Genomic DNA, 17,913 nt, shown 5'->3' with positions numbered 1-17,913 from the left:
TATGTAGTTTCCATGTAAAAATGACTTACAGCTCCCCCATGTGGTTGAAAAGTGCAACAGTGCCTGGTATCAGACACTCTTCTGCAGGCAGGGGGAGGGGCGGGGCTGTGTTTCCTACCCTCCACCGCCACTTTCAGAGTGTGCTTGTAGCAGCTAGGAGGTTGCTCAGGTTGCAGCAACAGTACAATTTGTCCAGTTAAAAGTTGTTCTATCACTGAAATACTTTTAGAGACATTATTTAAAGGTAAAAAAAACTACATAGTGTTGCTTTAATCATGAACCTTCATATTACAAGATTTTCTTAATCATGAGAAACATTTCAGTTGAGTGTTAACATTTAAACAGCAACGTAGTCCATCTACTGACAGACATAGCCTATATTAGAATTACAAATGTTATCTGAAAACTAAGTCACATCATCCATCATCTCATCACTAAATCAGAAGAATCACTTAGACATTATTTTGTCATTTATATTTTAACATAAACCCCTGGGTTTCACAAACAAGGCTTAAGGCTTAAGTTCTAGACTAGGGCACGTATTTGAGCTGTCTCAACTAAAAATAACTTGCACTGACAGATCAGAAGATGAACAGATTAACTCTCCAGAAAATCCCTGTGTAAAGTCCTGTAGCTGCTGCTGAACCTCCAGTAAATAAAACAATTATGAATATCCATCTGATTCTTCCTTCCACCTCCTCCTGACACTACAGCCAGACACATGATCAAACAGATATATTTTAAAGATAATAAACATTTTAAGGTAAACAGAGTAAATGTATTAGTATTAAGATTAGTGCTCAACATTTGAGTTTGACCATAAACAGTATTTTTGCAAACAAAGATTACTTTGTTGACTGGACTTGGACACTTAAGTGATTTTCCACACAGTTTTACATTAAGCAATGCTTAAGTAACATTGTGTTAATCATTTGTGATAAAAAAGGCCAGCTGAAGTTATCTGCTATATGATATTTGACCGACTGCAATAAAAACAAGAAGGAAAAATCAATAATACTGAAGGAGAGATGTGAATAACTGGTGTAAAGGTCGTGCATAAATACTGTAATAAGAACCGAATTGAACACAATGCACTTTTTGTTTTTCAAAGGGCATCAGGCATGCAGGCACGTTTCTTGTCATTTAAATAAATGCGTTGTGCTTCATACTATGTCCACTAGGTGGCGACATAGTGTTTCTCACCTACAGATTGCTTTTAAATACTTGAATCCTCTTTAATGCATTTGTTTTACATATTCTTGTAGATTATTACATTACGGGCCGGTTTCCAATAGCTGTACAAACTGAAAACCACTTGCACTGACATATCTTAAAATACATCAGTGCCCTTTGTTTTGCCTCAAAATGCACACCAGTAATGTTTTTAGTAAGGCATGTTTGTTAAAACTAATTATATTTCCTATTTAAACTAAGGCCTAGTCCTGCTTTAAGCTAATCCCTGTCTGGGAAACCTACATGTTTAAGATAGGGGCTAATAAAGTGATAACTGCACATTATATGTGATTGTAAGTAAGCGCCATAATAAATGATTAATAAATGGTACAGATATTTAATATAGACAAAAACTATTTACATGTAACTGCATATGTTTAAAGCAACAGATTATTATTTTATGTGCTTGTAAGCAATTTATGCTCTGCAGACATAAAAAAAACGTATTCACAGTAAATCAGGAATGTGAAAATATAACATTAAGCATTTTGGTCAAATCAACTTATATTTTTATGTTACTCTAAAAAAAAAAAAAAAAGATTTCAACTTAATTTTTCACAAGCAAAAACTTAAAATAGGTTGAATTGACTTGTAAAACCAAGTGCAAAAAATGCTGCATGCTGCACTGTTGATTTTTTTATTTGAAGTTTGTAGTAATTTGTTTATTAACACATTTGTTGTGGCAAATGATGATGGTTGTTTATTAGTAGCGACATGTTGTGAATTGGCCTGATATTTTGTGTTGTGCTATTAAAACTTTAGATCCTCTAATAGTCAACAACGACATTCAACAATAATGTGACAATCACTGTCAATTCAATGTATGGATTATCTCGGCAAAGGAGAAGTGCTCACTAAAACAGATTTACACAGATTTGTGAACAATATTTGAGATAAATAGGCCTATTATGTACATAAACAAGTCTTACATTTTTGAGTTCAGCTCATGAAAAATGGGGGTAAAATCAAAATTGTTGCATTTAGAATTTTTTTCAGTGTATATAGGTGACATTGCAGTTCACACACAGATCCATTGATGCATACCATTCTTACAAGCATAATTTTGATGAAACACAATGTGTTAAATAGCAGAACACAAAATATGTGTAAAAAATGAACACATCCTTTCTTAGAGTGATAGAGGTACCAATATGAACCTTTTAGGGAGTGGTGGCCGGTGACTTCTTTCTTCGAGGGTGCTTGATGCGAAGTTCGTTACAACATGTATGTAGCCCATCATGTGTGGTTCGTAATTTCAAAATATGTGGTCTGCGTGTCGAGTGATCCTATGTGCATCACGTGTATTGTCAAAATAAGTACCTGCTGCAAAAAGGGTTTATGATAAAAGAGACGCTCACGTTTGCCAGATCCTCGCATAATCTCATGCATAATCAGAATTTACTGTTAAGGGAGTGTCTTGCGTAAATTTTGGGTTAGGGAGACACTAACCCTAACCCTAACCCCAACACATATTTTGAATTTGTGCCCCTCGGAAGAGCAGTCACGAACCGCCACTGAAATAAAATATAACTTTAACATCTAAACCTAATAAGTGAATAGCGATTTCCACAACATTTTACAGAACATGCCAAAAAAACTTAAAATGAAACTTCAGTGAAAAATGAAATTTATGATTTACTCACATATCACCATCTTCTTTTAGACGGACACAAACAAGGTTATATTAAAAATGTCCTCATCCAAGCTTTATAAGGGAAACAGGGATCAGGGAACAACTTCTGCCGTTGAAGACCCATGGGGTTAATAAAGGTCTTTTTCTATATAAGACAAGCCTGTTCTCATCGGATCTTACGCATCGTCCAATATGCTACTATCTGGTGAATGCGTATCTTACCAGAAGCTAGTTATTATAGTTTATAAGGTTTTAAATATGGATATTTTTCTTACAAAATCGCATTGATTACCTCAAAAGTCCTTTTTGGGCTTCAAAGTCAGAGGTTGTTCCCTGGTTGGTTCCTTTTTACTTCAGTAATAAAGCTTGGAAGACCAAGGACATTTTTTTAATAAAACTTTGATTGTGTTCCTCTGGAAGAAGATGGACATACGTATTTTGGATTGGCCTGAGGGTGGGTTAATTTCATTATAAGTCAGTGGCCGGTGCCTCCTCGGAACAGAATATGTGTTTGGGGTGTCGTGTGTGGCTCCTGATGTCAAAATATGTGTTCAGAGCGTTCTGTGTGCGTCACGTGTCATGTCAAAATATGTGCTTGCTGCATATGCGTCAAAAGGGTTCATGATAAAAAAAACGCTTACGTCTCACAAGACACTTAACACTAAACAGACATGAGATTAAGCAAGAATCTAGCAAACTCTTTTATCATAAACCTCTACAAAGCGTTTGTAACAGGCACATATTTTGACATGACGCGCAATGCACATAGGTTCACGTGACACACGGAACACATATTTTGACATGACGATCCACACACATGATGATGTTTTGACAAGTTTCGCATTCGTGCTGCCCATGACCCCAAGAACACCATCCCAAACCTCTAACATGGAGGTGGAAACGCTATGGTTTCAAGGTGTTTTTCTGCTAAGGGGACAGGACAGCTGCACCACATCTAAGAGACGATGGACCATGTACCGAACTCTTAGGTAAGAACCTCCTTCCTTCAGCCAGGGCATTGAAATGGGTCGTGGATGGGTCTTTCAGCATGACAGTGACCCAAAACACACGGCCAAGGCAACAAAGGTGGCTCAAGAAGCAGCACATTCAGGTCCTGGAGTGGCCTAGCAAGCCTTAATTCCTTAAAAAATCTGTGGAGGGAGCTGAAGGTTTAATTTGCCAAACATTCGCCTCAAAACCAAAGGATCTGCAAAGAGGAGTGGGACAAAATCCCACCTGAGATGTGTGCAAACTTGGTGGCAGACTACAAGAATCGTTTGACCTCTGTGATGGTTTTCCCACCATGTACTAAGTCATGTTCTGTGAAGGGGTCAAATACTTATGAAATTAATTTCCATTTTAATAAATGAAATAACTTTTGTTTTTTTGGATAGTTTTTTGTCAGTGGGTAAATGTTCATCATGTTTAGCAAGAGTAATTTTTTGGGGGGATTTCCTCCCTTCAGCAAACAAAAGACAACATTAACACAAATATTCACTGGTGCAAAGACAAAGTACTAACGTGACGACATATCATAATCCATAACGCAAATAGTATGCAGTTTTACTGTTTGATCAATGGGATAAGTATTAAAAATATATTATATATATTATATTAAATTTTATTTTTTTAACAGCGCTTCTTCACATTACGGTGAGCAGGCGGCGTAAAGATGTCACTGTCCCTTTAAGACACGCGCGGTGACTACGCGCATATGCGGCGGCTCTACATCATCATCATCATAGAGACACAGACGCTCGGGATCGGCTTGGATTCCTTTTAATGCAGCATCAGTCGTGTGGTCGGAATGGAGCTGGTGAATAATTGGCTAAAATAAGAAAAAACCGCCACAGAGATCAAGATGGTGTCGTGGATTATCTCGCGGATGGTGGTGTGAGTGTACAGTACATGAACCGCGTGTGCGCGCGCGTTTGTTTTGTGTTGCTGCGGATACATGACGCTTTCCACTGAAAATACACGATGTTCTTGATTTTCCTTAATTAAATTCTGTTGTACTTGCATTTAGAGGGACATTAACATATTTGGCTACTCAAATCATTTAAAAGCGTGAATTGATACAACAAAAGCGATGACCTCATGCAGATTGGGATTCACTGTTTGTATCGCGTGTTTTTTTTACCTGGCGCAAAACGATGCATGTATGTTTAATGTTATTTAACGTAATTTGCCACTCATATACGTTTAAACAGTAATAATTTGGGATTAAAAAGCATCAGAATGTTTAGACATGCAGACAATATTCATATGTTAAGACATCCAACACACGGTCTCTCTCGTATGCTGAGGCCAACATAATATTTCCAGATGCTACATTTTAACATCACAAACTGATCGTCTTTAAAAACCGGTTGCTGATGTTTTTTCTGTAATAAGGCCCACCTGTCCAGCTGATGTTTCTCTGTTGGTTATATTATGTAATGGAAAGAAAGGCAGTCTATAACATTTGACTCCCACATTTATTCATGTGCTTGGGGTCTCGTGGGCCCTTAAGTGGGGTTTACACAATTAGGTGACATTGAATCTTACAGAATTACTTTAAGCCTGTAAGCTCAGGTTACCAACTTCCTCATGAACTGAATACTGCAGGCACTTACGCCATGATGATCTACAAAAATATGCTGGGCAGTTGATCACAAAGATCATGTTTGAAGTGTGCATGGGTGTGTACTGTATGGCATTAAACCATATGTTTACATTATACTGCTCATTAATGTGGGTTTCTGTATCTTATGGAATGCTCTTGTGAGGCTTTAACTGTGGTGGGCAGATGCATTATGGGAATCAGGCTGTATTAAAGGGATAGAGGGCATGTGGTCTGCCACGCGCCATACTGCCCCGTTCTCTTCTCCTTACGGTTCATTGTGCATTACAGTCTGCACGTGCATGCACATTTACCTGAGGCAAAATATATGCACGTGGACCATAGGTTTAAGCATGTTTTTAGCCAGTGAATGTGAAACGGCACAGATTTAGATTCATACATCCAGCTGCTGACTGCAGTGCATGTAGGTGTGGTCCGTCCTGTATCCTGACACCCTTTGTTGGATCTGCTATTGCAGAATGTTTGGGATCTTGTCACATCAGCACAAATTTGTGTGTGTGTGTGTACATGAGCACGTGTCTGGGTGTGTGGTGCACATGCATAGTGTATGTTTCTAATCTTGGCCCTTCGTTAGATTCGTCTCGTCTCCGTTTCATAAATGATTCACTTATAATGGCTCTCAGATGTGTTTGCCTTCAGTGTAGCATCACAAAATATGTTTGTTTAGGCTATGGGGCTACAATGGTAATACATTTATCATTATTTCTTTTAGTCAGACTTTTCAGGTTAAATCTTGCCCACCTATTAATGCATGATAATACAATTATTGCAGTTATGTTTCTTTAAAAATTGTATTAACAATATTCATAATTGTCTACTTTGAGTTAAGGTAGTGTTAGGAATATCTAAGGTAGTGGTGCAGGTGACATATTGAATTATATTTAATATTAGTTAGTTTGTAATGGTAAGAAGTAGGGCTGTGCAAAAAATCGACTGTGATTATCATGCGCATGTCATCAGTAAAGCCGGTTCGGTGATTAGTATTAAATCGCCATCAGCTGCTTTCAGATGGAGCTGCATTTATTAAACAGACCCGTAGTTCACCGAGAAGCTAGGCAAAATCGGGTTTATAATCGAGGAAAATCGATTCCGATTTTCTATGCGATTTTGCCTTGCTTCTTGGTGAACTACGGGTCTGTGTAATAAATGCTGCTCCGTCTGAAAGCAGCTGATGGCGATTTACTTCTAATCACCGATGCGGCTTTAATGATGACACGCGCATGATAATCGCAGTCGATTTTTTTGCACAGCCCTAGTAAGAAGCTTTATTGTCTTACAGTCTAGTTTAGTATTTACTGATGGTCTTTCTTCTCTGCAGCCTCGCCTTTGGGACCCTCTATCCAGCCTATTCCTCATATAAAGCTGTGAAGACGAAAAACGTCAAGGAGTATGTAAGTAGTGTAGTATGGCTTCCATCAACCTGTTATTTTAATCTTTCATAATGTTATTTATTTGTATTTATTATATATAAATTATTCATTTACAAGGTTTTATTTCTGGTCGTTCAGGTTTCTAGTTACATAGATTATTTGAAATAAAAAAACGCATTGATTAAGGGCATTTCACAACTTAAGGATACAAAGTTGTCAGGTCACAGTTTTATTTTTCAGTGAAGTATCAGAGAGGTGCTTAATCTTCATAAAATGTTATGTTTATCTCTGTCGGTCAAATTAAAAGTGCAGTCAGGTTGTTTTAGCGGCATCTAGCGGTGAGACTTTGAATTGCAACTAAAGGCTCAGTCCAAAGGTCACCTTCCTTTTCGAAACGCATAGTAAAGCTATTGTAGCCGCCACAGGACAACACATCATCTTCTGAGACCACGTAGTGCCGAAACATGCTCAGTTTTTCTGTTTAGGGCTACTGTTGAAACATCACTAGTTTTTAATGTTTAATTTTCATTGTTATCTTCAGAAGTTAAAGGAATATTCCATTTTCTTAAAAGAAATATCTAGATAATTTATTCACCTCCATGTCATCCAAAATGTTGATGTCTTTCTTTGTTCAGTCCAGAAGAAATTATGTTTTTTTAGGAAAACATTGCAGGATTTTTCTCATTTTAATGGACTTTAAAAGAGCCCAACATTTAATACTTAACTCAACACTTAACAGTTTTTTTCAACGGAGTTTCAAAGGTCTATAAACGATCCCAAACGAGGCATAAGGGTCTTATCTAGCAATACGATTGTCATTTTTGACAAGAAAAATAAAAAATGTGTACTTTTAAACCACAACTTTTCGTGTAGGTCCGATCCAGCACGATCTAACGTAAATGCGTAGTGACGTAGGGAGGTCACGTGTTACACATATAAAACGCACATTTGCGGACCATTTTAAACAATAAACTGACACAAAGACATTAATTAGTATCAGTTGACATACAACAACGTAGGAACGGTCCTCTTTCAAGACGCTTGTAAACACTGGGGCGGAGTTTCGCGTTCGTCCTCTGTGACCTCTTGACGTCATGACGTATTGCGTGGGGTCAGCTGGCGCATCACGACCGGATCTACATGACGAGAAGTTGTGCTTTAAAAGTGTATATTTGTTATTTTTATTGTCAAAAATGACAATCGTTTTGCTAGATAAGACCCTTATGCCTCGTTTGGGATTGTTTATAGTCATTTGAAACTCCGTTGAAAAAAAACTGTTAAGTGTTGAGTATTAAATGTTGGGCTCTATTAAAGTCCATTAAAATGAGAAAAATCCTGCAATGTTTTCCTCAAAAAACATAATTTCTTCTCGACTGAACAAAGAAAGACATCAACATTTTGGATGACATGGTGATGAGTAAATTATCTGGATTTTTCTTTTAAGAAAATGGACTAATCCTTTAATATAATCAACAAACTGTCTGTATTGGCATAGGCAACATCACTCTGAATAATCGGCTATCGGTATCAATGGGAAAATTTTAATATCGGTGAATCTCTTATTTGAATTCCGTCAACATTTTCCATTCAGAAAATAAGGTGAAGTTTTTAATTGGCTAGTGCATGCTAGGGTTGTGCCGATAGTATCGTCTATTGACGATTGTCAGACATATCGCTAATAGCGAGCTTTCATGACGATAGTTGGCAATGGTTATTATTAATATCATAGTTTCACATTAACATGCGCATTGCATGCTTTTCCTCGCACAAGAGGGTTTGTGGGCTTAACTTTGCACTAGAGAGGTTGTTAGGGACGCAGAGGGTTAAAACCAGCGAGTTTGTTGTTCCCACTCCCTGGCAGGCAGGACATTTTAGAGCGCCTGGACTTAATGATGCTGATGGTTAATGGCATCAGTTTTAGGAAGGTTGCGGTTATGACACTGTTGCCCCCCTTGCATCTTTTTTGTCCACCAATCAATTGACTTGTCTTAAATGAGTAAAAAATTTACAAATAAATAAATGAGTAAACTACTGCCCCGACCCCCAATACTACCGTGTATCGACCCTAACGTTTACTTCGTGCCTTATTCATTCTTTTATAAGTCTGATGTAGTGTCAGTTCAGATACAATAGGATGTCATTCACTCATTTGGAAACTTTTAGAAAACGCAATGTTTTATGAACCTGCATTAATGTGTTTTTGGATTTGTAAACAAACATTTATATGTTGCTTTAGCTGGCCATAGTATTTTTATAAATGACAAGATAAGCTGTCTGTACAGATGGAGACAGTAGCATATATTAAGATTACATCACTGTTTTCTTTAATGAAGCAGTCGTGCATAATGCACAAGTCCATTTTCAGTCATGCTGATGTCATGATCTGTGGGTTTCTGTCCTCAGGTGAAATGGATGATGTACTGGATAGTGTTTGCACTTTTTACGACGGCAGAGACGATCACAGATATGCTTCTCTCCTGGTCAGTAAATGCTTATTTATAAGTCGAGGTCTTGCATTTATTTATGCATTGCAGGATCTGGAATATGTTAACTGCTTAGGGATTCATGAACAGCTAGAAACATAAAAAAACAGTCAAATATAACAGCAAACACAATATTATTATTGTTTACAATATTATGGTGTCTGATTTTCTTTCCTTTTTCCCAGGTTCCCATTTTATTTTGAGCTGAAAATTGCCTTTGTCATTTGGCTGTTGTCCCCTTACACAAAGGGCTCCAGCGTGCTGTACCGCAAGTTTGTGCACCCGACGCTCTCCAATAAAGAGAAGGTACAAATCAACCTTCTTGATCGTTTGTAATAAACCACTGGCAGAGTAATAGACTTATTGCTTAATGTGTGTGTGTATTACAGGAAATAGATGAGTATATAACCCAAGCTAAAGACCGCAGCTATGATACCATGATGCGGTTCGGGAAAAGAGGCCTCAACATCGCAGCCACTGCTGCAGTCACAGCTGCCACTAAGGTGAGATGAGTTTGTGTGTTTGTTTATGGGGTTAGGTGTAAAAGCAGACGTTTATAAATTCACGTATGTTTTCACAGTCATAAGTAACATGGTTATGACCTTTTGGGATTTTGCAGGGTCAGGGTGTGTTATCAGAGAAACTGCGCAGTTTCAGTATGCAGGATCTGACCCTCATTCAAAATGAAGACGAGCTTCAGCTGGACGGCGCAGACGACATGCACCCCGCCGCCACGCTGCCACGTGCTAAAACAGCCACACGTACAGGTAAAGACATGCAGTGATGTCCATACACATCCACACAAACAAACTACACATACAGTTTCATATTCAGAATTTATCTTGACATATCTTTAGCCGTTCTGCAGGCATCCATTGTTTTGGAGATGATGTGACGTGCATGTGATTCAGTCGCCCACTGAATTGAGGTTGGGATTATTTATGCCTTTAGCATTTAACCTCTTCACATGCAGTGATGTAGTAAGTCCCTGAAGGTTGACGCCTACAGAAAAAAGTTATGAAGATGATTGGCTGAAGAGAAAAGGCGAACACCGGTAGGAAACTTAGAGCTTGAGGTCTGAAATGACAGAATTAAATTTATGGTGAAATCATTTAAATTCCACAAATTATAATAATGAGACGTGTTAGCCCACAGAGTGAGTTCATTGAATTTCAGAGGAGCACATCTACATTGTGAATGGACAAGCAAATGGCCGGACTAAGGATGTCTTTGTGTTCTGGACTTTGAATGTGGGCTTGAATGGATCTGGCAGGCTTTAAATGCCAGAAAGAGGAGGAAACCTCCACGAAATCCTCTCTTACTTCAGTCCTTAAACTTTAAGGTTCAAATCACATTACGTGGTTATATAAGCAGAAATCAGACAAATTTTCGCCTTAGAATTATAAGGCGACATTTTTGTCAAAATAAAGTTATTCACATATTCGTATTCTATTTACATTATGTGATGATTTTATTTTATTTAGAAAACAAGAAGATTTTATATACAAAGTTGAACTTGAACTTTTTTTATAAGGTTATATCTGTGTGAACCACTTTAAATGCACAAAAAAGACCAATCAGGATCAGCTTTCTTTATGATGTCACCGGAATGCTCTGCCCAGTGACGGCAGGACAGAGATTAGAAACATGGACTAAACAATGTTACGCAATGCAATGTTTATGAAATCTCACAATTGACAATTATACTGATGATCTTGACAAAGACAGCAGCCCAAACAACAGCCAATTTTAGTCTTTTTATTCATTCGTTTTATTTTAGTTCACAGTAGCCAGCAGCACTAGCTTTTAGTCACCAGCGCTAACTTTCGTCTGCCTTCTTACACTAACGTAAGGCAGTGGTATACTTTTTTCCACGTACGCGAGCCAGCTTTCAAAGTACACTCATTGTGACTACACGTAGATAGCCGCTATACAAATGATTCTTTATCCAAAGTATTACTCTTACAGGTTGTCAGGGCAGCACTGATTTGGTGACATTTACAGTACATTAAAACATTTAGGATAGGTGAAAAAAGTAGCCGATTCACCTTTGCGCACAAGTTTAAAACAAAAAACAAGAAAACAAAGAACAGGAATCAAACATTATGGTGACGCAAATGCTCTACAGTTTCTGTTGTTGGAAAAAGTAAATATGTAAAAATAAAAAACTATGCAGTGTGTGTGGAAATACTGTCTATTTCCTTTGTATATTTGTTTTTAGTGGAGTTTCCTGTCTTAATTTTTTTCACATAGATACGCGAACTGTACGCGCACTGTCCGCGCGGTCTCAAATTTTATAGGCAGCATGCGGATGGCCGCTGACCCTCCTGATGACGAAAGTGACGTCATGCGGATGGCGTGCATATGCGGACGTACCTAGTATACCCAGGGATTTACATTAATGGGGAATGGGCACCAAAGCATTTAAGGTGGCTGGAAACGGCAGGCGAAAGCCGACTGTGGATGCTTGACAGCGTTTTATCAGCTAAGGCTAAGCGCTTTGGTTGCTATGATTGCAAATTGAAAATATCCACCAGCATGAACACGTGTACACGCCCCCTAAGAGGCGAGCAGTAAAGAGTTTTGTGATTTTTAGTCCATTTGCTTTTTTCCAGTAAAGTCATTGTTGTTCTACGGAGGTTATATTTTAACCTTGATCCATCCTGTATACTTGTACACTGTTAAGAGTAAAAAGTTTGAAAATAAAAAATTACTTCACTTGGTGACACCAAAATTTTAAAATTTTTTCAACTTTAATTTTCATTTCAAGTATTTTTCAATTATACATATAAGTTGAAATAACTGTTTTTTTAAATAACCAATTGAAGTAATTTTTAAAGTTTGATCCAACTTTTCACTTTTTACAGTGTATTTATTAAACTTTATGAAACTGCTTTGCCGAAATGCTTTTCACAGTTTTTAGTCTCAAAATGTCTTAAATTGTACAATATTAAGCCCTAAAGATCAAATACTAATACAAATTTTATGTTTTAAAACCAAATTTTAAGTAAACTGATTTAAATGATTGATTTCATGAATGTTTTGTACGATATAACCGTATAATTCCAAGCAGAAAGTGATATTTTTTTAGAGTTAATGTTCTATCTAAAATCGACCTCTTCAAAATAATAATAAAAAAAAATTACAAATCTAAGAGGATTTTAATATTGTACATTTAGGATACATTTGGGGTCACTGTCATTTTCATGTCTAAAAGAGATTTGTTCCCCATATCAGTTTTGCTATATGGATGCAAAAACTTTGAAGCTCAATATTTCCAAACTGTTCATGTATTATAATTCTGAGGTGGTGAAATGCTGGCAACATGGCTGAAGAAAATATGACCCGTCAGCTGTATGATTCATTGTTTTTTTTTTAGTTCGAGTCACGCCCGTACCGGCTGAGAGCGAATCACAACACAGCTCTCGCTCTGATGACCTGTCAGATAACAGGACTGAGCATTCAGATGAGGATGTGGCAGATAAAGCCCCCAAACGCACGCCAAGCGTCAGAGCTGCCAAGAAACCAGCAGCTGCAAAGACAGAGGTACATTTAAGAGTACACTACTTCATTTGCTCTTATTTGTCTAACAGCCACTTTTTGCCTTTTTAATACATGATCGGGTATCAAACACTTATTCAGGTGTTTAAGTGTCCAGTGTGTTATAAAACTAGGATGGATGTATCCTTACTTATTACACAGCTCATTGGAATCCTTGATGCTGATTGGCCAGTCATGACATTTGTAGGTTTGTTATTCCCAGATAACAACTGCTTAAAACTGATAACATACGGTAACCCCAAAGCTGCAAATAATTTTGACTGGTACTTTTTAATATTAACACAAAATTAAATAAAAATGTATTTTAATAACATGTATGGCATTATATTTACAAATGATAAAACCTAATAGCGTGTTTGTGACATTTGAACGTCTTGTCTTTTCTTAAAACCGAAATTAAACCGGTTTTCCTTGCAGAAGGTCTGGATTCATAAAATACAATGTGTTCATAGTGTTCAAAATGTTTCTGTAAGATGCGGTATTAACAAAAACAAAAAAAAATGTTTTTAATAACCAAAACATCAACCATTATTCCCCATCTTCTAATTTCTTTTTTCTCTTATATATTATCCTCTTTTTTTTTTAAGAATAGTGTATCAAGAAATGACAGTTGCTGTTTATTTACTGCTGTACCTGTACTTATAAATATGTTACTGATAAAATTTTTATTTTAAATCACGGTACTTTTGACAGTAAATGTTCATGCCTACATGCTGTATTTCTGAAACTGATTTATTACGCTCACAATGGGTCTCATTCATTAAGCATGCGTACGCCCAAATTTGTGCTTGAGATGTGTGTATGGATGTTTTCAAGAAAAATTTGTGATTCAACAAAAACTTTCATATCAAAATGTCTTCTAAATATACGCAAAAATCATGTACACTATAATCAAATACTAGGTTATAATTATAATGTTTATAATAATGTTGATATATAACATTTACATGATTATATTTTATATTATAATATTCTGTTTTACATATTATTTTACATGATCTTTTATTATTATATACATTATACATTAATATAGCCAACTTATTTTTTTTCTACACATATAGAAGATGCACGTAATGACAAATCTTCACGCTTTCCTCCTCACTTTTTAAATCTCTATATGAAAGTGCTTGCTTAATGCCTAATGTAAACGTCATGTAAATGAGAAGTCCAAACGTCAATCACTTGATCTCCTGTCTGTTTTATTTTAAACAGATGTGCGTCTCTGTCATATAATTAAATGTCATATTTGTTAACGCATCCAATACTTATTTAATGTAACTCAGGTCGGTGGACAGCAAAAATACAAAGCAAAATGGAACTTTACCCGTAATAAATCTGATCATTGATATCTTTTGGAGCTCTTTTGCTTTTATGACAAACTGCTTTAAATTTTTCTGTGGACCAGCGCTGTGGAAAGCCCTTACATGGAGCTGGTTTGGGCGTGTTTTATGCAAATGACCAACCCCGTGCAAGCGGCTGCTCATGTAGAACAGTCCAAATTCACTAAACGTAAGCACAAGTATAATGACAATTAAGAGGAAAGTTTTCGTGAAAAGTATTTATTTACTTACCAGGCTATAGGTGAAGCAGCTCTTTACGCCTTCTAATGTCTCATAATATGTCTCAAGAGACTCAATAATAATCTTTTACATTCAATCCTTTAATCTTTCATATTTAATAATGGTTTTGTGTTGCTGCGCATTCATGTATGTGATAAGCAAACCTTGTGTTTGACAAACACGTCTCATTCTAAGTTAATAAAAACAATACAGTTCATTATGTAAGTTCTTTAAACATTACTGATAACATAGTCATGTATATTATATTGCATTTCTGTCAAGAGATTCTTCTAAAAGTTTTTAAATAGCTTGTATTGCCTATTTAAGTCCTCAAATCTATTTGTGTAAGCACGTCTGTATGCACAAATTGTTCAATGCTTCAGTGGTTTAAGTGGTTTGAGAAGGTTCATACTGTAATTGTTGAAGCTATAATGCTCTCTCTTTCTTTTCTCCTATTTTTCTTAACCTCCACATCCTCTTCATGTCCAGCAGACCACCAAGACAGTGAAGAAACAGCCAAAGAAGAAAATTACAACCACGGCCAACAACAATGCTGAATCACAATAGCGATCCTCCTTACCAATATAACACCTACACATGCTTTTCCATACTAACCACCTGCTTCTTGCTTTTGTAGACACGAGGTACATCACTTAAAGCTGTTTTCTATCTAGGTTTAATGTTCATTTAGACCCCAGGATTCATGCGTTCTCGGTTTCACTGTTTCAAAAGCCCTAATTCGTTTATCTACTGTAAGCATGCACACTTATACGTGTGTAAAAGAGAAAGATTGGGTCTTGTTCTGATCTGTTCTGTTGGCCTTAATATACGTGGCCATCTCTATAAAGCATGAAACCAAAAGCAGTGCCTGCGCATAATGCATAAACACTCTCCCTCGGTTCTCAGTTATAGAGGCCAGTTTCCTTTTTATCATGTAGGGCATACAAAATGAGAAACGGGAACAGAGAATTAGGCTATTAAATAACAAGAAATAGGCAGGTAAGCTACAAAAGGAGGATACAAGGATTACTCAGAGCTGCGAGCACAGCTTTGTCTTTAGTCTCGATTGTGATACATCAGTAGCCTGTGACTTGTTTTGAATATTTATGTCTGGAAAAGTCAGATCGCAAGACTCTTGAAAGGCTTTTGATGTTAATCGTGCTTTTGTCAGCTAGAGCCGGTGGTACTCGACTTGATGTCTGTGTTGCTTAATATGAAAAAAATGTGTTTGAGGCTTGTAACGTGATGTTATGCTGTCAGAAATATATGGTCAATAAATGGTACCCCTTTGGAAATTTGCACTTAAACATGTATACATATCTATACATAAATGGTATATATTAGGACCTTTTTAAAGGGTACTGCCCTGGTGACCATTTTTGAACATTGTTTCTGGCAGTGTACCTCTGCACATTTTGGATGTTACAAAAGCTGTCACGTAAGTTGAAGATCAGATATCATCGGAGCTAAAGATGAAACGGGAGTCACATGTGGGATTGTAAAGATCTTGCTTTTTGAGTTAACATCTCGTGAGCAGACCACTATATATTTCATATCAGTTTGTTTTAATGTACTGAAGCGCTAAGTTGCAGTTTAAGAAATTGAGAGTTAGATATGAAAGGTGGTGACGTTTTTATGACGTAATGATTTAAACTTATCTTCAAGGTACAATCCCTGAAATTTTGAGCTGTGGTCCATTTTTTTAAAGTTACCCTTAAGTGTTATTTTTCTGTTTATAATGCAGTTTGGGATATATTTTTATTTCTTAATTTTAATATCAGTATTGACCCCTTTACATTTTGCCCTTAAACCAGATGTGGGCAGATGTTTCCCAACACTGCTTGTTTATGACAGAAAGATTTGGGTTTTGGTACCGATTGCGTATCAAAGTATTTTGAATGCAATACAGCTTAGTGCTGGTAGGGGTCGCTGTTGTACAAGAAAGGAGAACCGTGCTATAAGTGTACAAAATGTCTGCCTTATATAGACTAAGTTATACATATTTATTTCTTAATGTTTACATTTAATTTGTCTCTTATGTAGGAGAGGATGTATATAGCAAGATACAATTTTGTTGTAAAAAGTGCTTTGTTTTGTGCATATTGGTGGAGTTTTAATTTATGATAGTTTGTCTGTTCTCTCGCCTTTTGTGTTTTGGAGAGGTATGAAGATTTGGTCTTAAAGGAAAGAAAGAGATCAAAACGCACACATGTAGATTTTACCTGGCAGATAGTTTGTGTGTAAGCTCACTTTAGAAATGACATCCAGTAAGGCAGATCTGTAGTGACATTCATCATTATCAGTGCTGATTGTCAAGTACTTGACATCTTCTGTGTCTTATTCTCTTGAGTCATTTCTTTTCATTTAAAGGAAAAACTCTGTTTGTAGATTTGTCTTTTAATTAAATTTGATTGTGATTGACATTCACCAACCCACACAAAATGACAAGTTTCACTCTTTCCTCTTGCCTTTGTTTGATTCTGTAACAACCCCTTGTTTCTTACTTTCATACAATAATCAAACATGACAATAATTTGTGTGTTAAATTCAAGACCCTGCACTGAGGGGTAGTACACAGGATGAATTAACATATACTTTTTTTTCTAGTTTGTTGGAAATTGGTTTTATTTCATATGCAGTTTTAAACCGAGAGAATAGTCAACATCAATATTGTTTGTGCCAATACTCTTAATATATTAAAAGAATGAAAAAAGAGATCGCTGCTAAGTGTGTACTAAATTATTATTCAATAAAATGCAATTACAACTTCCTTAATGGATAAAATGTTGTCATTTGATGTTTATTTTATTATTTCAGAGTTTATTGTATTGCTGATCAAAACTCTTTTGACTTATTATTATTATAGAGCAAACAAAATGTTGAAATGTGCTGCCATGTGGTTAATGTAAGATTTTTTTTATTTAAAGGGACAGTTCACCCAAAAATACAAATTCTGTTATCATTTACTCACCCTCATCGCTGTAAGTTGATTCAACTTAAAAACAAAAAAATGTCAATTATGCCTTGTTGAACAAACAGATAACTTTAAATGTACTTAAGATTAAAATTTCAAACATTTGTTCACTGAATGTAAAATTTCTTGTTTCAGCAATATATTGTTAGATTAACAAAACCTTTTTTTTCTACAAATGGGCACTTTACAATAACAAGACTTTTCACAAGTCTTATTTTAAAAGTTTTATGAAACCTGTAATGTTAAGAGAACTCTGCTTTGCAAGGTGTTTTTAATCTGGTTTTTAAAGGCAAATATTGCAAAGGTAACATCAAGTAAAGGAAAGGCTTCAATTTCACAAAGAGACCTCCACACTCAAGTCTTAATAATGGTGACGGTAATCAAATCTCATAAAGTTAAATGATCTTTAACGCTTTCCCTGCAATTGACAAAATATCTCGTCAATTAAAAGAAAACATTTGCATAAAAAAGTGTTCC

The 17,913-nt window shown here is 36.2% G+C and overlaps 1 protein-coding gene across 2 annotated transcripts; it reads left to right on the top strand.

Annotated features, from left to right (window-relative positions):
- Positions 1–4,570: 4,570 nt before the first annotated feature.
- Positions 4,571–17,232, top strand: reep2 (receptor accessory protein 2). 2 transcript variants are annotated; one of them, XM_065266559.2, is made up of 8 exons: positions 4,571–4,759; positions 6,808–6,880; positions 9,263–9,339; positions 9,528–9,648; positions 9,732–9,845; positions 9,962–10,109; positions 12,722–12,888; positions 14,955–17,232. In XM_065266559.2, exons 1-8 carry the CDS (start codon positions 4,728–4,730, stop codon positions 15,027–15,029), a joined length of 807 nt encoding a protein of 268 aa, XP_065122631.1. In that variant the 5' UTR covers positions 4,571–4,727; the 3' UTR covers positions 15,030–17,232. The 2 variants fall into 2 exon arrangements, with proteins under 2 accessions (XP_065122631.1, XP_065122630.1); XM_065266558.2 differs by having other exon boundaries at positions 4,572–4,759; positions 14,952–17,232.
- Positions 17,233–17,913: the final 681 nt, after the last annotated feature.

Source organism: Paramisgurnus dabryanus, chromosome 16 (genome assembly GCF_030506205.2).
Source record: "Paramisgurnus dabryanus chromosome 16, PD_genome_1.1, whole genome shotgun sequence".
Lineage (NCBI taxonomy): Eukaryota > Metazoa > Chordata > Actinopteri > Cypriniformes > Cobitidae > Paramisgurnus > Paramisgurnus dabryanus.
Note: the sequence above shows the minus strand (reverse complement) of the source record. Positions and strands in the feature narration are given on the sequence as shown.

Excerpts from the sequence above, each read along its gene's own strand:
- reep2 (XM_065266558.2), top strand. The coding sequence starts at position 4,728 with ATGGTGTCGTGGATTATCTCGCGGATGGTGGT. Across the intron at positions 4,760-6,807 it reads ATTATCTCGCGGATGGTGGT|CCTCGCCTTTGGGACCCTCT; the intron begins GTGAGTGTACAG and ends TCTTCTCTGCAG. Across the intron at positions 9,340-9,527 it reads ACAGATATGCTTCTCTCCTG|GTTCCCATTTTATTTTGAGC; the intron begins GTCAGTAAATGC and ends CCTTTTTCCCAG.